This window comes from Neofelis nebulosa, chromosome X, assembly GCF_028018385.1.
Source record: "Neofelis nebulosa isolate mNeoNeb1 chromosome X, mNeoNeb1.pri, whole genome shotgun sequence".
Classification (NCBI taxonomy): domain Eukaryota; kingdom Metazoa; phylum Chordata; class Mammalia; order Carnivora; family Felidae; genus Neofelis; species Neofelis nebulosa.
Genome location: NC_080800.1, coordinates 13,697,126 through 13,719,230, shown reverse-complemented (window position 1 = coordinate 13,719,230; position 22,105 = coordinate 13,697,126). Strand labels below are relative to the sequence as shown.

Below are 22,105 nucleotides of genomic sequence, written 5' to 3'. Positions count from 1 at the left end.
CCCTAGTCAAGCCTCCAGTTGAGAAAGCGGTCTGGCCTACATCATGTTTGTAGCCTCATGAGACCTTCAGCAAAGGCTCTAGCTAAGCCAGGCCTGGACTCTTGATGAGTGGAAACTGTGAGAAAATAAATGGTGTTGTTTTAAGTTACTGGATATGTGGTAATTTGTTACACTGAAATAGAAACTAATAGAGGTGTTGTGGAAGAATATTCTTTTACATGAAAGAAATCAACAAAATATTATTCAATTACAAGCTCAGAATATAAAGCAATATGATCCAACACCCCCCCCCACACACACACACACAATCTAGAAAGCTAATAATATAGAACTTGAGATGATTTGTATTTCTTCTTTTTGATTCTCTGTACCTTCCAAAATCAGTTGCATTTTTAATATAATATTAGAAAATGTTGAAATAAAAATACTGAATAAAATATTCAAGTATTAACAGTGGTTCTGTCAGGGTGGTGAAATTATGGCTGAATTTTATATTCCAGAATTCAAAAAATTATTTTAATTTTTCTACTTTGAAGAGTTGACACTGACTGGTGTAATTAAACAGAATAAATAAATAACTCCCAATTATTCTTTCAATTACAGAAGAAAAATCCCACCTTCATTGCTCCCAGACTTAAGTAGGAGGGAAAAACCATCCATGTACGGTCTGTCAGCCACACAGAGATACAGGATAACACAGAGTTAATAGCACAGACTCTAGTGTCATATGACCTGGATTCTGAGTCTGGCTACCTGATTGTATTTTCTGGGCAAATTATTTAGTCTCATCTAAAAATGGGAGAATAATAACTACTACCCCAGAGGGTAAGGATATCATGGGGATTCAATAAGATAGTTTATATAATTTATTTTTAAATGACCCTGGTATATGATAGGTGCTCAATAAATGTTGGTTAGTGTTATCATCATCATCATCATCATCATCATCATCATCATCATCCAACTTCCTATTGCAGGAGTGGCCATTATTTCAGGCCCAATGTTGTTCTTAGGCTCATTAAAACAAGTGCTAAAGAGGGGCGCCTGGTTGGCTCAGTCAGTTGAGTGTCTGACTTTGGCTCAGGTCATGATGTCATGGTTTGTGGGTTCAAGCCCCGTGTTGGGCTCTGTGCTGTCAGCATGGAACCTACAGCCTGCTTTGGATTCTGTGTCTGTCTGTCCACCTCCCTCTCTCTTTCTCTCAAAAATAAATAAACATTAAAAATTAAAAAAAAACAAGTACAAAAGGAAAACACAAGAATTATAATTATGGCATATTAATTCAGATATTGAAATGAATATCACATGCCCTGAAAGACCTAAAGGGGATGCTGTGGGATGCTGAAGACACAATTTGCCCACTTCAATGCTAGAAAGAGGTTCTTCAGTATAATTAGCACTATGTTTCCGCTGGGGTGACATGAGGTGGTTGGAACTGGCCCTTTAAGAATCTGAGTCAAGCTGGTTTGAGGTTTATTACGTGCTATAATAAACTGGTTCGTTATGGTATGAGGTGAGCCAGGTCTAGGTCAAAACTCTCTCAACATTCCAGGGGCCTCTGGGCACTGGGTGGGAGGTGGAAGCACTCCAAGGCCACCATGAAGCACAGCTGAAGAGTTACAGCTGCCCTTGGGATGGTGTCAAAATCTGGGCTTGGTAGGGGCAGGCCAGGCCAAGGAGACTTGACAAACAGGCTGGAGCAGGAGAGAGGCCAACATCGGGGGACCTGTAGGCTGGGTGTCTGATGATGTGGCCACAGGCAGTAGGCAAATGGCCAGCCAGACAGGCAGATGGAGTCAGGGATGTTCTACAAACTTTTCATTGCCTGGGACAGACCTGGCCTTGGGAGTCTGGCGGAGAGTATTTGGTGGGGGCTAGGCCAAGCCACCGATGGCACAAGGGAGCCAAGCTACTGGTAGAAGTGCTACAGCTATAAGATGTTAAGGATGGCTTGTTGTCCTAAGAAGCAATTCTAAGGAATGTCTCTCTTAGAAGCATGCGGCTCCAAAACACTTCCAGACACAGGCATGGAATTGCTCCCATGATGAGCAGGGTAAAAAATGAAATCCATCTAAATCTTCCCCAAGAAAACTCCTAAAGGAAACTCATATTTCCTCAGGAGGACCTGTCTCCAGGTCCTCACAAACACCAAGCAGCAAAATAGTGGTATCCATTTTGTTTAGATTAGGAGCTCATCAGTGCAAGGTGAGGAAGGAGCAATGTATCCCCAGACTCAGAGAAGGGACAGTGGCTCTCTGGTGGGTCAGGCTTTACTATGAATATGATTATGATTATGGTCCCTTAAAAGAACCTTCAGATGTATTTATTTTTAAGTAACTGGTGTTTTAAGATTCCAATCCCAAAATGTCAAGACCAGTTTCCTAACTCACAACTAAACAGGTGGAAAGCAATTTAGACTTAAATATTAGACTGTCTACAATTTAACTAGTTTCCTCCCCTGGAAGGAAGATGTCTAGCTTGAAGGGACTGTCTACTTTGGTGCTTTCCTTTTTGCTTTCATGGCCAAGGCCATATCCATACCATTGTCTCCTGAGACCCAGAAAACTGCAGGAGCAGATTTACCCTGCAATTGGATGCTAAAGCCAGCATACCCAAATCACTACTTTGAGGGGTACAATACCCCACTCAAAAGCCTATGAAGGTTGCTTACATTTAGTCAGTGTGGGTAATATCAGATGCTGTAACAAACAACCTGAAAATCTCAATGACTTAACATGATAAATGTTTCTTTCTTGCTCATGCAAAATCTACTTCGCTGAATGGTTCTTCTCTAAAGGGGGAGTCAGGAATCTAGTTGGTATCAATCATGAGGTTCTACCTTCCTGTGTGTTCAAGGCTGAGCTAGTATCATCCAGCTACCCAGTGGGGCACAGGGAGAGCATGGGGATCATATACTTACTACCTAGCTATCTCAGCCTAGAGGTTACACAAACCCCTACCACTCACATCTCATTGGAGAGAACGAGTCATGTGCAAGGAGAGCTGGGAAAACATAGTCTGTGGCTGGGCAGGCAGCTCCCAGCAACAGTTCTAAACTACAGAATGGGAAACCCAAATATTTGGTGGTCAGCCACCCATCTATTCCAACAGAATCTCCTCACCCACTGAATTACTTCCAGACTTGTTAGGATGGTATTCAAAACCTATCCCAACTTAGCCCCCCCAATTCAAGTCATGAAGGACATCTTCTAACCAACCAGGATGACTCAGTTTCCCCCCAGATATATCAATTAGCTTTGGTTGCATAGCAACCCATTCCAAAAGTTAGCAGCTTAAAACAATAACCATTTACTTCACTCATAATTCTTCAGACTGGCAATTTGGGCTGAGCCCAACTGACAGATTCTTCTCTTCCAGCTCTGCTCACTCATGTGTCTGTGGTGAGCTGGTGAATTGGCTAGCGGCTTTGAGTCTAGAGGGTACCTCAGCTAGGACAGGTTGCCTTTGCTTCACGTGGTCTCTCATCCTCCACTAGGGCTACTCCTGGCTTGTAAACCTAGCAGTGGCAGGCTTACGAGAATGAGAGCACAATTGGCAGAGCCACTTGAGGCCCAAGTTCAGAACTCACTCACTTCTGCAACATTTTAATAGACAAAGCCAGTCACAAGGCCAGTTCATATTGAAGGGGTAGAGAATAGATTCCACCTCCTTGATAGGAGGAGGCTCAAAACTACTACACCAGGTATGTCCTGTGCTCTCCATGCCCTCCTCACAGTGTGCCATCTACCTAAAACCTCTCCCTTCTCCTTGTCTTTGTCTGTGAACAACTCCAGTTCAAATGCATCCTATTCCACAATGGCTTCTGCCTTAGTTTAGGTTCTCCCCAAAACAGAGCCTGAGACAAGGACTTAGGTACAGGTATTGAGTGAAAAATTAAAAAGAGTAAAGCAGAAGGGCACCTGGGTGGCTCAGTCAGTTAAGCATCCGGCTCTTGATTTTGGCTCAAGTCATGATCTCATGGTTCATGGGATTGAGGCCCATGTCAGGCTCTGTGCTGAAAGCACAGAGCCTACTTGGGATTCTCTCTCTCTCTCTTCCTCTCTCTCTGCCCCTCCCCTGCTTGTTCTCACTCTCTCTAAATAAGTAAACTTTAAAAAGTAGTAAAGCAGAGATAGAGGAAAAGGCCAGAATAGAGGTGCTTTACTAAGATCACTGCTGTGGGCAATAAGAGATTAATTCCACAGGGATCCCCAAGAAGCTATGGGATGAGTCTCAGAAGTGACCATTCTTCAAAGAAGAACAGCTGGGAGCCTTTCTCCACCAGCTCCCATTTTTTACTGGTTGAAGTTTACTCCAAAGGACAATATCTTCCCCACACTTTCAGGCTGCTCTTGCATATGGACCAAGACAGCTCTCACCGCATCAGAGGAAAGCCCTGAGGTAGAAAGATCCATGTGCAGGTTTGAAGTGGGATGCTGTCAGCATGACCCTGAGCTCCTCTGGAATTCTCCTCTACAGCTGTGTCTGAAATCAGAGACCAGGGAATGTTTTCTGAGATGCCAAAAATGTTAGATATAATTTCCCTGATGTCTTGTTGGAGAGGCATTCTCCCTCCTCAGGGATCCTGTTCTCTGAAGTTTCCATCAATCCTACAGCACTTATTACACATTGTTTTTAACTGCAGACATTTATATATGTGCATAATCTCCCCTGCTGGGCTACAAGCTACTGGAGGACAGCAGCCACATCAGATAGAACTTTTTAGACCCTAAGGAGGGATGGGGGAATGGGGGAAATAGGTGATGAGGATTGAGGAGGGCCCTTGTGATGAGCATGGGTGCTGTATGTAAGTGCTGAATCACTACACTGTATACCTGAAACTAATGTTACACTGTATGTTAACTGGAATTTCAATAAAAACTTTTTTTAGAAAAGTAAATATGTCTGGGGGGGGGCCTGGGTGGCTCAGTCAGTTGGGCATCGACTCTTGATTTTGGCTTAGGTCATGATCTCATGATTTGTGGGACTGAACCTGGCTCCACTGTGAGCTTGGAACCTGCTTGGGATTCTTTCTCTCTCCCTCTTCTTCTGTTCCTTCCCCACTCGTTCTCTGTAAACAAACAAACAAATAAACAAGCAAACATTTAAAAAGTAAGTATGTCTAAGGCCATGCCAGGGAGTAATCTGGGGCGCACAATGGCTATGCCAGGAAGACCAATGGAGATGTTGTATTAGTGTGGCTGCCATAATGGAGACCTAGCTGAAGAAGGAGATAATGCAGTAAGAAGCAGGTGTCACATTCACCAAATGGGTTAATATTTTTACAATATATTACTGATCACAAATATGATACATGTGCATTATAAAAGAGTTAGAATATGCAAAAAAGAACAAAGAATAGAGTTCATAATCCTACCACCCAAATGTAACTACTGGAAACACTCTGGCATAGTTCCTTCTTTCCTTCTTCATACACATTTATGTTACATGGTTGAAGTCATACTGGATATTGATTCCTAGTTTATTTAGCATGAGAGCTAGAAGAGACAGAGAAAATTGAGACCAACTTCTTCACTATATAAACAAGAAATGGAAAGCCCAAAGAAATCAAGGGATATAGGAAGCCCCCAGAGCTAAGACCAGAATGGAGGTCTCCCAATCCCAATCCAGTGATATTTCCATGATATTATGCTGCCTCTATTTACCTCTTCTTCCTTCCTATCTAATTATCAATACATACAAGAAACATGTTTGTGGCTTAAGATTTTCCAAATCAGTATGTGCACTTAAAACTGTATGTCTCCGTATGTATACATTGTTGTGGAAAGAGGTAATGGTGACCAACAGAGCCACTCTGAGAGTTAAAGGAGATAACATACATGAGAAAGTACCCAGCATGCAGCAGGGACTCCGTAAGTGCGACTGGGGTGTCCATGTGGCTGGGGCGTGCAGAGAGAGGCAGAGCAGAACTCTCAGCTCTGTTTTTTCCACATGGCCCGAAGAATAAGCTCACAAGGTTCTGTTGCCCATGCTGGAATATAAAATAAACTTCTCAGCCAGGAAGGTGGTTCTGCCAGGTCTCCTCTGTGTCTGGGTGGATTCGTTTTTCTATAAACTTTATGGTCCTCTGCAAAGAATGACGACAAGGGCTGCAGATGTTGCAGGCTCCTGCGAGCAGATGTTCATGACTGTAAAATCTCAGGGAAATTATACCTCAGCCTTTTAAGTCAATGAGCTAAAACCCAACATAACATTCTGGGCTCATTTATTCTTTTCTCCCCTTACAGCAGGCTGTGGATTAGTAGCAACAAAACAAATGCATTTCCTGGGCAGTAGCCCACGGTCACTGGAGTCACAGATAAGCCCAAACCTCTCTGTGTCTTAGCCACTATGATTATCTTTCTTCTGGGCTTAACTGACAACACAAAACCTCTGGTATCAGAGGAGAAATATATTCAGGGACTCTGTGGGTGGCAAAGAAAGCAACACCTCCCCCACCCACCCCCACCTCTGGAAGCGACTTCCAACCCTTCCACTGCCACCAGCACCCATGCCAGGGGTGAGAGAATTGGGGTGTCAGAACAGCTTTGGAATTATTTAACCTTCTTCCTGTGCTGGAACCCAGTGCAATATCACAAACAATTATGTACAATAATCAGGAAGGCTTGAAGGAGTTTTTGTAAACAGAGCATTAGAAGAAGCCACAGTTTGTTTGCTTGCTTTCTGTCTTTCAGTAAATGCAAGAGCATTTCTTTTGTTCGCATATACCTCAGTATCTAAACACACTTTTGTGGGGACGGATCAGGTTTCTTCTGTGAAGCTATGCATCATTTCTCTTCAAGAATAAGGACAGGGCATAACATTCTCACCACTATGAGCAAACAAGCACACAGGCTGTTGTTCTCTTTCTTCCTCTCCACCAGTGTCTCCTCCCTTCTTACCACCCCCTCCTCCCAATCGTGGAAGTCAATGAGTGATGAATAACAATCTCCCGAGCATGATGTTTCAAGATTAGGCCAGAGCATTGCAAGAAGCAGACTCCAAGCAACTTTCAAAAGCAGAGTCTGTTCAAAAACATACTCTGCTCCTCCCTCAGACAACTAAACAGGGTACAGACTGGCTCACAACCAGAATCTCTGCAGATAGGAATATGGAGAGAGTGACGTGCCTTGAAACAGAATTGTGGGGCGAATCACATGAAAGTATCAGACTCACTTTAAATGCCCAAGAGGAGAACAAGATTCCCAGGTGCTGAGAACAATTTCTAACCAGCAAACAAATAGGGACTTCATTGCTGAGCTTATCCCAAGCAACACAGCCAGGGTGCAATCTGGTTCGGTTGGTGGCAGTGGGCAAAAGTCCAGGTTCCCTAAGTTTATCCAAACTGGTTTGTCCATTTCTTGCTTTAATGTACAGAGTTTGTTTTTAAAAGTCATTGCCAACAGCTTTTCTCACAGTCTAACTGACTCATCAAATATGTACCTGGTGAAGTAAACTAGGGCTGTTTATTAAGTTTGGTGGTCAGAAGTTGTAGATGTCCCCATCTGATAATTTCTACTTTCTCTATGAAAATGATGACAAGTTTATTTCCTATAAATTCGGTGCAGGGGTTGTGTGAGTGAGTGAGCGAGTGAGCGAGTGGGTGTCTGTGTTGGTAGAGGGTGGTATGGAAGAAAATGGAGGAAGATGAAAATGGGAGGAACAGAGCTATGGACACAGAGAATGATCATATAACAGTGTTGATGCCTCAGATAACTTGGACAATCTAACTTTGTATGTACCATTGTATGATTGTTTTTCCCATGAGCCTACGTATAGACTGACCTAGTCTGAGGATTAGAGTGACCCAGAGGTAGGGTTTTGTCAGGTAAGTGCAACTAAAGGCTAAGGAAGGCCGTGGAATTAAGGATATTTTCAAGAATGCAAAGAGTACCTGGAGGGAAGATGAGAGAGAATAATACCTGGAGCTCACGTGAGGCAGGATATATAGCAGCTGTTCCCACAAACCAGCATGGAAAGCCTTGTAATTCACGGGGCATCAGGTGGAGTACTCAGAAGCATTTTGCCTCAATCACGGGAAATAATGAGCCCAAACGAAATGCTGCCTTGGTCCTGCCTAGTAAGTCTCAGAAGCAAGACCCAAAAGAATCAAACTGCTTCTAAGTAATTGAACCACATCGCAGGAAAATGAAAACTATTTACAGACATGCAAAAATACCCAACACCCAACAAGGTAAAATTCACAATGTGTGGAATCCAATTTAAAAAATACCAAGAAAGCAAAGAAGCAGGAAAATCAATCAATTGAAACTGACCTAGAATGGCAGAGATGATTGAATTAGTAGGCAAAGTCACTAAAATAGTTATTATAACTATTCCATATGTTCTAGAAGCTTAGAGGAAAGAGCACAAGTTAACTAGAGACAGAAATGATAAAAATATGGTAAATTATAGTTCTTTAAAGCATGTGTAAAGGCTGAAAGCACAATACAGAACACCATATGATGGAGTTCTCAATATATGTTGACATAAGACAACTATAGCATGAAGGGGGGAGGGTAAAGATATCTACATGGCAGCAAGGTTGTTACATTTTCATCGAAGTAGGAAAATGTTGATTCTAACTAGACTGTGAAAAGTTAAGGATGCATTTTGCAATTCCTAAAGCAACTACTAAAAGATAATCAACTGTTTAAAACACACAACAGAACTGGCCCAAAAGGGAATCCTACTTTTTGTGCAATAAAAAAGTTAATAAACCATCAGAAAACCGCCACCTCCACAATTACTGCTCTAGGACAGAGGGTCAACAAACTATGGCCCATTGGCCAAATTCTTCTAAATAAAGTTTTACTGGAAAGCAGCCATGTTCATTGATTTATGTATCACCTATGCCTGTTTTCATGCCACAATGGCAAAGCTGAGTACTTGCAACACAGACTACAGGGCACACAAAGCCAAAAATATGTACTCTCTGGCCTTTTATATCAAAAGTTTGTTGAGTCCATCTCAAGTACTATACGGCCTCAGCCCAGGCCATACCAAAAAAATGAAAGCCCTATGATTTGCCCCTCAACACATATTAAGTTAGAGCTTCATGCAGGGACCACTGTAACTGCTGCTAGAGAAACAGAACTCTAACTGCATACGCCATGAGAAGCATCACATCCACCTCATTTCTACTTCGCAAGTCTCTCAGGAAGGTATCTTCAGGGCAAAACCTGGGACACATACAGAATCCAAGCTGTCAGAGAAATTAGCAAATGAATTTAGCTTTCCAGTCCCCAGCATGAAGTAAGGCATGCTATAGAGTGTTGGAATGGAACTCAGTGGGCCAATTTGTACTATCTGCCAAGCCATCCACCTTAACGGTCATTCCAAACAAGAAATCCATGATTGAGCCAACAGGATGGCGACCAGGAAAAGGTATGAGGAGAACAGAAGGCACTTTATTTTACTATTTAATTTTTGAGATTTAATTCACATACCATAAAATTCACCATTTTAAAATACTTGATTTAGTGGTTTTTAGTACGTTCAAAAAGTTGTGCAACCACCACTACTAATTCCAGAACATTCACCACCCCCAAAGAGAGCCCACACCCATTAGCAGTCACTCCCTATTCACCCCCTCCTCCCAGCCTCTGGCAACAGTTAATCTGCTTTCTGTCTCTATGCATTATGCCTACTGAGTACTTTTCACATAAATAGACTCATGTGGCATTTTGTGCTTGACTTCTTTTACTTAGCACAATGTTGCAAGGTTCATCCATGTTGTAGCATGTGTCAATGCTTCATTCCTTTCTTGGATATGTGTGGATACACCATATTTTATTTATCCATACATCAGCTGCTGGATAGCTGGGGCAGTTCCACTTTTTGGTTTCATAAATAATGCTGTTATGAATATTTGTGTGGACATGTATTTTCAATTCCCTTGGGTAAATGGGTAGGGGTAGAATTGCTAGGTCACATAGTAACTCAATGTTTAACTTTTCCAGGAACTGCCAAATTGTTTTCCAAAGCAGCTGCACCATTTTACAATCTTAACAGCATTGTAGGAGAGTCCCAATTTCTCCACATCATTGCCAAAACTTGTTATCTTCTGTTTTTTTTTTAAATATTATTATCCTAATGTATATGAAGTGGCATGTTATGGTTACAACTTGCATTTCCCTAATGACTAATGGATGGTGTCAAGCATTTTTTCACGTGCTTGTTGACCATTGGTGTATCTTCTTTAAAGGAAAATCTATTCAAAGACTTCACCAATTTGAAAAATTCGGTTATTTGATTTTTATTGTTGAGTTGTAAGAGTTCTTTACATATTCTGGATACTAGTCATCAGATTTTTGATTTTTAAATATTTTGTCCAATTCTGTGAGTTGTCTTTTCATTTTCTTGATAGCATCCTTTGAAGTACCAACATTTTTAGTTTGAGGAAGTCCAATTTATCTATTTTTTCTTTCACCATTTGTGTTTTTGCTGTCATAGTTAAAAAAAAAATTGCTTGATTCAAGGATATGAAGATTTATGTGTATGCTTTCTTCTAAGATTTTTATATTTTTAGCTTTTGCATTTATGTCTTTGGTCCATTTTTAAGTTAAATTTTGCTTATGATGTGAGGTAGTGGTCCAACTTCATTTTTTTGCATATGGATATCTAGTTCCAGCACCACTTACTGGAAAGACTATTCATGCCTTATCGAATTGTCTTGGTATCCTTCTAGAAAATCAATGGGCCGTAAATGTAAGGCTTTGTTTCTGGAATCTCAGTTCTAGTCCACTGATTTATATGTCTATTCTCATGCCTGTACCACATTGTCTTGATTACTATTGCTTTGTGGGAAGTTTGAAATTGAAAAGTGTGAATCTTCCAATTTTGTTTTTCTTTTCCAACATTGTTTCAGCTCCATTCTGGGTATTTTGAGTTTCCATCTGAATTTTAGGAAAAGCTTATGAACTTATGCAAAAAAGGCAGAATTTTTATATGGGTTGCATTGAATCTGTAGATCAATACGAGGAGTATTGTCACTTGAACAGTATTAAGTCTTTCAACCCATAAACATGAGATACCTTTCCATTTATTTAGGTCTTCTTTAATTTCTTCCAATGATATTTTGTAGTTTTCAGGGTGTAAGTCTTATACATCTTTGGTTCAGTTAATGCTAAGCATTTTATGCTTTATGTTTCTTTTCTAAATGGAATTGTTTTTTATTTAAAACAATTTTTTAATGTTTCTTCATTTTTGAGAGAGAGAGAGAGGCAGAGCACAAAAAGGGGAGGGGCAGAGAGAGAAGACACAGAATCTGAAGCAGGCTCCGGGCTCTGAGCTATCAGCGCAGAGCCCAATGCAGGGCTTGAACCCATAAGCTGTGAGATCATGACCTGAGCTAAAGTCAGATGCTCAACCAACTGAGCCACCTAGGTGCCCCAAATGGAATTCTTTTATAATTTCATTTTCAAAGTGTTCATTGCTAGTGTATAGAAATACAATTGATTTTTTAATATTGATCTCATGCTTTGCAACCTTACTGAACTTGTTGGTTAGCTCTATTTTTCTCTCCCTCCCTCCCCCTCCTTCCCCACACTGTGTGTGTGTGTGTGTGTGTGTGTGTGTGTGTGTGAGAGAGAGAGAGAGAGAGAGAGAGAGAGAGTATTGTTTAGGATTATCTATACACAATATCATGTCATCTGCAAATAGAGCTCATTTTTACTTTTTCCTTTTCAATCTGGATACATTTTATTTTGTTTATTTGCCTGACTGCCCTGGCTAGAACATCCAGTTAAATGTTTAAATGAAGACATCCTTGTCTTATTCCTGTTCTTGGGGGGAAAGCTTTCAGTCCTAAGTATGATATTAGCTGTGGGGTTTTCATAGATGACCTTTACTAAGTTAAGGAAGTTCCCTTCTGTTCCTAGCTTGTTGAGTGTTTTTATCATGAAAAGATGCTGGATTTTGTCAGACGCTTTTTCTTTGTCTATTGAGGTGATCATGGGGTTTTTGTCCTTTATTAATATGATGTATTACATTGATTTTCACACATTGAAACAATCTTGTATACATTAAATAAACATCACTTGGGGATAGTGTATAATCCTGTTTATATGTGGATTTGGTTTGCCAGTGTTTTGGTGAGGATTTACGCATCTATAATCATAATGGATATCGGTCTGTAGTTTTCTTTCGCTGTAACGTCTTTGTCTGGTTTTGGTATCAGGGTAATGCTGGCCACATGGAATGAGTTGAGAAGTATTCCCTCCTCGCTATTTTTTGGAAGAACTTCTGATGGCTTGGTGTTAATTCTTCCTTAAACATTCGGTAGAATTCACCAGTGAGGTCACCTGGTCCTGAGATTTACTTTGTGAAGTTTTTTGATTACTGATTCAATCAATGTCTTTACTTATATTCAGATTTTCTGTTTCTACTTGAGTCAGATTCAGTACTTGTGTCTTTCTGCGAATTTGTCCTTATCTAGGTTACCTGATTTGTTGACATAAAATTGTTCATATTATTCCCTTTTAATCACTGCCATTTCTATAAAGTCAGTAGTAGCGTCCTCATGTACATTACTCACCTTATTGAGTCTTCTCCTTTTTCTTGTTCAGTCTAGTTGTAGGTTAGTCAATTTTGTTGCTCTTTTCAAAGACCCAGCTATTGGTTCCACTCATACTTCTCGGTTGTCTTTCTATGTTCTATTTCATTAATTCCATTCTAATCTTTGTCATTTCCTTGTTGGTGCTTGCTTTGGGTTTCTGCTTGCTTTTTCTGGTTTCTTAAGGTAGAAAATTATTGATTTGAGATATTTCTTCTTTTGAAATTATTAGCATAACAACTCTAACTCTTTTGGTTACATTTGCATGGTATCTCTATCCTTTTACTTTCAAGCTATTTGTGTATTTGAATCTAAGATGTCTCTTGTAGACAGCACATTGTGGATCATTTTTTAAATATCTATTATCCCAATCTCTGCCCTTTGTCTAACACATTTATATTTAATAATATAGGATCTACACCTCCAATTTTGCTATTTATTTTCTATCTGAATTGTCACTTTTATTTCTATGTTCCTCCATTACTGCCTTCCTTTGTGTTAAATAGATATATTTAACGTACTATTTTAATTCCTTTATTATATTTTTGAGTTATATTCTTAGTGATTACCCTGGGAATTATAATTAAAATGTTAATTTATAACAAACTGGCTTGGATTAATACCAACTTAACTTCAACAGTATATAAAAACTTTGCTCCTATATAGCTCCCTGGATTGCCATAAGATTTTGGCTAATTTCCAGAGTTCTGAAAAAATTGATTCTGACCATTTTTGCTAGTATTCTTACAGTTTTTACATAGGAGAGGATTTTTGGAGGTCCTTGCTCCAATGTCCCCAGTGACATACACCCAGGCAGCTCACTTTTAAAGAGTGCCTATAATCTTAGGAAGGAGTGAGATAGAGTAGCTAAAGGTATAAAAGTAAAGATGGCTGTTGTAGGTATATAGCTGTGGAAGACTGCATTTTGTTTCCAATATCCACCCCTCTCACTATCCGTGCACTCAGTCTGCCCTGTGACTTTGCAGCACTTCCATCTAGAGGTTTGGTATATTTCTCCAATCCACTGATGATGTTGCTTAGCTATATAGCTTTCTTTGGCCAAGTGGAATGTGGACAAAAATGAGCGTGCCAGTTCTGAGCTTAGATCACAAAGAAGTCGATGTTTCCACTCAGCCTTTTTTGTGCCTCTGCCATCACCATGAGAACATGTGCAGCTAGTCTGCTGGTCCAAGAAACAAAAGAGACATAGGAAGCCAACCTGGACTCAACCTAGAGCTTGGAGCCAAGTTCAGCCAAGCTTGGTCTATATCATCCAAATGTCAGCCAATCCACAGGTGTGTGAACAAGAACAAATGATTTAAGCCAGTGAATTTGAAGCTACTCTATTATATATCCCTGTTGTGGCAAAAGCTAGCTGATACATGTTGTTTTGATCAGACCCCTGTAGGACCTGGACCTCAAATATATCTACTAGTTTTTTGTGCCAGTACCACTTTCCTTCTCTCCCTCTTAACAAATGGAAGAGTTTGCTCTACCTTCTCTGGGCTAAGGAGCTACTTTAGATTTGTGTCAGTTATGAAATGAATATCTGGTATGAAAGGCAACAACTACATTAGATCATGCACACTCAAAACAGCCTCTATCTTTTAGGGAAACAGCCAGCAGATCAGACAACAGAAACTCAAGGTCAAAAATTACCAGGTCTTTTTTTCAAAAGAGAAATGATCAATTCTTCCCTCTTGGAGGGGAACAGTTTGCAGTATGGAAAGCAGTAATGGAAACTCCAGTTTTCATTCCAAGGATTGTCCTCCAGAAAACTCGTCATTTTCTTCAGAGCAGTTTAAGATCACATGCTCTGACTAGATTACATCATTTGTGGGGGAAAAATGTCTCTGCCTCAGTATCTTTCTGGTGAAAATTTGTTCAACTGCCTATAGCCTCTAGGCCCTGAAAAATGGTAGAGTATGAGGAAGATATATGGGGAAGGAGTGAGATAGAGTAGCTAAAGGTATAAAAGTGTAAAGGTACTTGGTAAACTTTACAGGTGTTTTTTAAAGTGTTGGCAGTTTTTCTGTTGGCTACTCTATCTTGCTCACTTAAATTTTTAGTCTTTAATAGGTAAATTCTAGCTTACTGATAATGTTAATCATGGATGATCATTTCTTAATCATTAGAATAATGTTAAAGAATGAAGTAAGTGGGGGCACCTGGGTGGCTCAGTCAGTTAAGCATCTGACATCAGCTCAGGTCATGATCTTAGGCTTGTGAGTTCGGGCCCGCGTCAGGCTCTGTGCTGACAACTCAGAGCCTGCAGCCTGCTTTGGATTCTGTGTCTCCCTCTCTCTCTGCCCCTCCCCTCAAAAATAAATAAACATTAAAAAAAGAATGAAGCATAGAAGAATCATAGGAAAGAGTGCATTCTGTGAGTTGGTAACTTAATGTACATGTATGAACATTCATACATTAGCATTAATCCCAGCAGTTCACTGATGCCTCTGCCCTCAATCTTAAGACATGTTTTATTTATGTAACTCCCTTAAAGAGGGGCTTATGTACATCAAGGAGGCATTGGAGTTTTTTAAGGAAAGAGAAACACATTTCCTTGAGAATGAAAGAGTGAACCAAGTACAACTGTTTGCTTGGGGACTGGCAATCTATGGCAGATTTACAACTTACATGAGCCTATGACAGCCACTGTTGTTTGCCTATCCCAACTCCCATCATAGTCTTCTTTTTAGTAACAGAATCTCAATTTTATTTACTATAACCATGGTCTTGCTTAAAGCTTACATTTCTACAGCCTCTCTTGCAATCAGATATATCCAAATGACTAAGTATTGGCCAATGAAATGTAAAAGGATATATGCATGGCTAATAGGAAGTCTCTTTAAAAGAACAGCATTTCCCTTAATTACTTCTTTATTGTTCCTACTGCCTGAATATGAATGTGATGACTGGAGATCCAAGCCACCATATTGGACCATAAGGTGACCTAAAAAAAGGAAGCCACATGCTAAGAATTATAAAACAGCATGATCTTCACCAGGATTCCTGTGACAACATGAAGCCACTATGCTAGCCCTAGCCTGTTACTTCCTGGCCTATTACCTTCTTTTACCTGAGAGGAAAATAAAATTCATTTCCTTAAAGCCAGGTTTATTGTATAATATAAACTTCACCCTTTTCATGTACACAGTTCAATGAGTTTTGACAAATTTATACAGTCATGTAACCACCATCACATTCAAGATGTGGAACACTTCCATCCCACCTGAAAAAGTTCCCTCATGTTCCTTTGCATTTAATCCCTTCCCTTATCTCTAGCCGTGAGTGATCACTGATTTGATTTCTGTCCAAATAATTTACCTTATCCAGAATGTCACATAACTGGAATCGTACAATATGTAGCCTCTTGTGTTTGGCTTTTATCACTTAACATAATGCTTTTGAGATTCACCCATGTCATTGCACATATCAGTAGTTCATGCCTTTTTGTGGCTCAGTTTTTACAATTTGTTTATTCTTCATTTACCACCTGATGGGTATTTGGAGTGTCTCCAGTGTTGGTAATTATAAATAAAGCTACACTATTTGTGTACAAGTCCTTGTATGGACATAGTTCATTTCACCTGAGTGGTATTGATGGGTGGTATGATAAGTTTAGTATTATGATTCTGCTAAATCCATTTTTACCCAGCAGCAATGTATAGGAGTTCCAACTGTTCTGCATTCTTGTCAGCACTTGATGATGTCAGAAATTTTCATTTTACGCATTCTAATCGGTGTGCAGTGGTATCTCATTGCAGTTTTAATTTGCATTTCTCTAGTGATTAATAATGTTGAGCATCTTTTCATGTGTTTATATGTCATCTGTATCTCTTTGTGAAGTTTATGTTAAAATCTTTTGCCTATGTTTTAGTTAATTGTCTTCTTAGTTTTGAGTTGTATTTAAGATAGAAGTCCTTCATGAGATATGGGCTTTGTAAACATTTTCTCCTAAAGTGCAGTTTGCCATTTTCTCAACAGTGTCTTTAAAAAAACAGAAGTGTTTGATTTTGATGAAGTTCAATTTAGCACATTTTTCTTCTATGATTTGTGCATTTTGTGTCCTATTTAAGAATACACTGCCTACCCCCAAGGATTTTTTTTTTTATGTTGCCTTCTAGAATTTTTATAGCTGTAATGCTTAAATGTGAATTCGTGATATATTTCAAATTTATTTTTTATGTGTTACAAGGTAAAGGTTAAAGTTCACTTTTATGCATACGGTTATCCACTTGTTCTAGCAACATTTATTGAAAGACTATCCTCCTTCCACATTGAATTACCACGGCACTATTGTTAAAAATTAATTGACCATATATACACACAATGGACTATTTCTGGACACTATATTTTGTTCTGCTGATGAGGTCTATCTTTATGCCAATGCCATGCTGTCTTGATGACTGTAGCTTTACAGTAAGTCTTCTTCTAAGCGGATAATGAGAGTCCTCAAACTTTGACCTTTTTGTTTTCTAAACTGTCTTGGCTATTTTGGTTTCCTTAATTTTCCACGTAAATTTTAGAGTCAGCCTGTCAGTTTATACAAATAAGAATTACAGGATTTTGACTGGGATTGCTTTGAGAAGCACAGTAATTTGAGAAGCATTGACAACCTAAGAATTTTGATCCTTCTGATTCATGAACATGGTATATAAAGAGAAAAATAAAATTTGATCTCACTTAAGACACTGTTACCTAGAGTTTGTTGTTGCATTCAGCCAAGCTTAATATTAATCAATAAGGAGACATTCACAACTTGTTATGTTGTACATCAGACACTCAAAAGAAACAGAGGTACTAACAAAGAAAAAAGGAGGGTCACCTGGGTGGCTCAGTCGGTTAAGCATCCGACTTCAGCTCAGGTCATGATCTTGTGTTCTCTGAGTTTGGGCCACACATCAGGCTCTATGCTGACAGCTCAGAGCCTGGAGCCTGCTTCGGATTCTGTGTCTCCCTCTATCTCTGCCCATCCCCTGCTTGTGCTCTCTCTCAAAAATAAACAAACACTAAAAAAAAGAAAAAAGAAAAAAGAAGTCAAAAGGACACTGGAGTCAACCTGAAAGAGCTTGAAACTGCCAAAAATGAATCAATTTGAACAACAAAATAAATATTGATTGTACTGGATCATAGCCCAAAGAATAAAATAAATATCCATGAGTTCAAACTGATATAAATCACTGAATGGGGAAGAAACAAATATTCCTTATATAAGAATTTCAATTAACATGTAAAATGAGGAAAATAGAAGATCACCCTTAGAATACCACAGCAATAATTACTACAGGTAAGAGCCACTGATGTGTACGAACATGTCAAATTCTTTAAACGTTACACTTTTTATACGTGCAGTTTGTTGTATGTCAATTGTACCTCAATAATACTACAAAATTAACTGATCCTATTCACAATTGCACCAAGAAGCATAAAATACCTAGGAATAAACCTAACCAAAAATGTAAAAGATATGTATGCTGAAAACTATAGAAAGCTTATGAAGGAAATTGAAGAAGATATAAAGAAATGGAAAAACATTCCGTGCTCATGGATTGGAAGAATAAATATTGTTAAAATGTCAATACTACCCAAAGCAATCTACACATTCAATGCAATCCCAATCAAAATTTCACCAGCATTCTTCTCAAGGCTAGAACAAGCAATCCTAAACTTTGTATGGAACCACAAAAGATCCTGAATAGCCAAAGTAATACTGAAGAAGAAAACCAAAGCGGGAGGCATCACAATCCCAGACTTTAGCCTCTACTACAAATCTGTAATCATCAAGACAGTATGGTACTGGCACAAAAACAGACACATAGACCAATGGAATAGAATAGAGAACCCAGAATGGGACCCACAAATGTATGGCCAACTAATCTTTGACAAAGCAGGAAAGAATATCCAATGGAAGAAAGACAGTCTCTTTAACAAATGGTGCTGGGAGAACTGGACAGCAACATGCAGAAGAATGAAACTAGACCACTTTCTTACCCTATACACAAAAATAAACTCAAATGGATGAAGGACCTGAATGTGAGACAAGAAACCATCAAAACCCTACAGGAGAAAGCAGGAAAAAACCTCTCTGACCTCAGCCGCAGCAATTTCTTACTCGACACATCTCCATAGGCAAGGGAATTAAAAGCAAAAACGAACTATTGGGACCTCATCAAGATTAAAAGCTTCTGCATTGCAAAGGAAACAATCAACAAAACTAAAAGGCAACCAACGGAATGGGAAAAGATATTTGCAAATGACATATCGGATAAAGGGCTAGTATCCAAAATCTATACAGAACTCACCAAACTCCACACCCGAGAAACAAATAATCCAGTGAAGAAATGGGCAGAAGACATGAATAGACACTTCTCTAAAGAAGACATCCAGATGGCCAACAGACATGAAAAGATGCTCAACGTCACTCCTCATTAGGGAAATACAAATCAAAACCACACTAAGATACCACCTCACACCGGTCAGAGTGGCTAAAATGAACAAATCAGGAGACTTTAGATGCTGGCAAGGATGTGGAGAAACGGGATTCCTCTTGCACTGTTGGTGGGAATGCAAACTGGCACAGCCGCTCTGGAAAACAGTGTGGAGGTTCCTCAAAAAATTAAAAATAGATGACCCAGCAATAGCACTGCTAGCAATTTACCCAAGGGATACAGGAGTACTGATGTATAGGGGCACTTGTATCCCAATGTTTATAGCAGCACTTTCAACAATAGCCAAATTATGGAAAGAGCCTAAATGTCCATCAACTGATGAATGGATAAAGATGTGGTTTATATACACAATGGAATACTACTTGACAATGAGAAAGAATGAAATCTGGCCTTTTGTAGCAATGTGGATGGAACTGGAGAGTGTTATGCTAAGTGAAGTAAGTCAGGCAGAGAAAGACAGATACCATATATTTTCACTCATATGTGGGTCCTGAGAAACTTAACAGAAGACCGGGGGGGAGGGGAAGGAGGCAAACCATAAGAGACTCTTAAATACTGAGAACAAACGGAGTGTTGATGGGGGGTGGGGGAGAGGGGAAAGTGGGTGATGGGCATTGAGGAGGGAACCTCTTGGGATGAGCACTGGGTATTGTATGGAAACCAATTTGACAATAAATTATATTAAAAAATAAAATAAAATAAATAAAATAGTTAATTGTATTAAAAATAGAACTACCCTACGACCCAGCAATTGCACTATTAGATATTTATCCAAGGGATACAGGTATGCTGTTTCAAAGGGGCACATGCACTCCAATGTTTATAGCAGCACTATAGACAATAGCCAAAGTAGGGAAAGAGCCCAAATGTCCATCAATGGATGAATGAATAAAGAAGATGTGGTATACACACACACACACACACACACACACACACACACACACACACACACTGGAGTATTACTCGGCAATCAAAAAGAATGAAATCTTGACATTCACAACTATGTGGATGGAACTAGAGGGTATTATGGTAAGCAAAATTAGTCAGAGGAAGACAAGTATCATATGACTTTACTCATATGAGGAATTTAAGATACAAAAGGGAGGGGAATCAAAAATAATATAAAAACAGGAAGGGGGACAAAACATAAAAGACTCTTAATATAGAGAACAAATAGAGGGTTACTGGAGGGGTTATAGGAGAGGGGATGGGCTAAATGGGTAAGGGGCATTAAGGAATCTACTCCTGAAATCATTGTTGCACTATATGCTAACTAACTTGGATGTAAATTAACAAATAAATTATTAACAAAAAAATAAGATGTGGTTTATATACACAATGGAATACTACGTGGCAATGAGAAAGAATGAAATCTGGCCTTTTGTAGCAACATGGATGGAACTGGAGAGTGTTATGCTAAGTGAAATAAGTCAGGCAGAGAAAGACAGATACCATATGTTTCACTCTTATGTGGATCCTGAGAAACTTAACAGAAGACCTCCCTCTGCCCCTTTCCCCCTGCTCTTTCTCTCAAATAAAAACAAAAACATAAAACTACTTGCTATTGAACTTTTATCTCAGGGTTGGCTTCTGGGGGAACCGAAACTAAGACAAATATGTAGTGGGCACCTTTAGTGAATACATGAGCATCTCTAAGAAAAATTACTAGGAAACATACTCCCCTTGAACAGAAAAACTACCAAGAATTTCAGGAACTTAAAACTTTTTTTTTCAGCCTATGAATATGCTTTAGAATTACTGTCTATAAAACCAGTGCAATTAAAAATAAGCAATAATGTATGCAGCTGACTTAGAGTTGATATGCTTCTCACCATTTCTAATGAATCACTCACACAATCTTGACCATCACCTAGTTTATTCCCAGGCTAACAGTATATATTTGTCTATTTGTCAACTGTTCAGCAACTCTTCACCACTGGGGTTTTTGTTTTTTCTATCCCTTAGATGTTTGTCTTCATAAGATATCTCAGAAGGAAAGAGGAAGGCAAGCTCGTGACACAACGATTCAGCTTTATAAAGCAATTGTTTATCCTAATGAGAGGGGGTGATGATCTCAAGGCTTGAACACAAAGGGTTAACAATGCACAACTGGAAATAGCAGCAGCTGACATAGTTACTTATCACCTCTGAGGAGAGAGTTGGTAATTGTGATGAATTGCAAAAACTGCCCCAACTCTTTACTTTTCCGTGTATCTGCACTCACTCTGCCATGTAACTTTGCAGTGCTGTGCTATGCCTACAAGTTCATCTATATGGCTTACTTTTAGACAACAGGATATAGGAGAATATGACACAAGTAGAGGTTTGAAAAGCGCTTCCGTGGTTGGACTGGTTCACTCTTGCTTTCTGTCATCACCATGAGAACATGCTCAGGATGGCCTGCCGGTGGATGAGAGACATGTGGATCAGAGCCAAGTTGCCTCACTCATTTCAACCAAGGCCATCTTGGACCGGCTGAAAGTCAGCTAACTGCCAGAACTGTGAAGAACCCAGGTAAGACCAGATATACTGCCCAGTTGACCTATCACCAACCCACGGACACATTAGTTAAATTTATACATATTTTGAGCCACTGAGTTTTGCAGTGGCTTGTTACATAGCATTTTGATGGAGATAAACAATTAATACATGTTTGACACATTACAAGCCACATTCTTTCCATCCTTTTGCTCACCATCCTTAGCATTTGGGTTTGTCCTCAGGCTTCTCTCTTCCTGATCACAAGGTGGCTGAAGCAATTCCAACCTTCACATTCATACAAGTTGACACATTACAAAACCACAACATCTTGGCACTCATTGGAACAAGGGAAAACTTAAATAGAAATCAAGAGAGATTGAGGAGTATAACTTTTCTTGGGGCAATAGGGTCCAAAATCACATAAAAATGGATAAATTCACCAAGTCATCAGAATACTCATGAATATCTAGGTAAGTGATGGATTCTAAAACACCTATATCAGAGACTACAAACTGGTGACCCACCATCCATATCCAGTCTGGAGATGTGTTCCTATGGAATGGTGAAAGCACAATTTCTTGTCTTCTTTTCAGTTGGAAAGAATAAGTGAGTCCTA

At 39.4% G+C, this 22,105-nt stretch overlaps 1 protein-coding gene across 3 annotated transcripts in view; it reads right to left on the bottom strand.

Annotated features, from left to right (window-relative positions):
* Positions 1–11,571: 11,571 nt before the first annotated feature.
* The window catches only part of REPS2 (RALBP1 associated Eps domain containing 2), a 237,098-nt gene continuing 226,564 nt past the window's right edge, over positions 11,572–22,105 (bottom strand). Inside the window, exon 16 of one of the 3 annotated variants that reach the window (XM_058713845.1) lies at positions 11,572–17,568. In XM_058713845.1, coding sequence (XP_058569828.1) covers positions 17,461–17,568 — 108 coding nt within the window. In that variant the 3' untranslated portion in view covers positions 11,572–17,460. The remainder of the gene's footprint in view (positions 17,569–22,105) is intronic. The other 2 variants (XM_058713840.1, XM_058713842.1) reach the window with 2 other exon arrangements.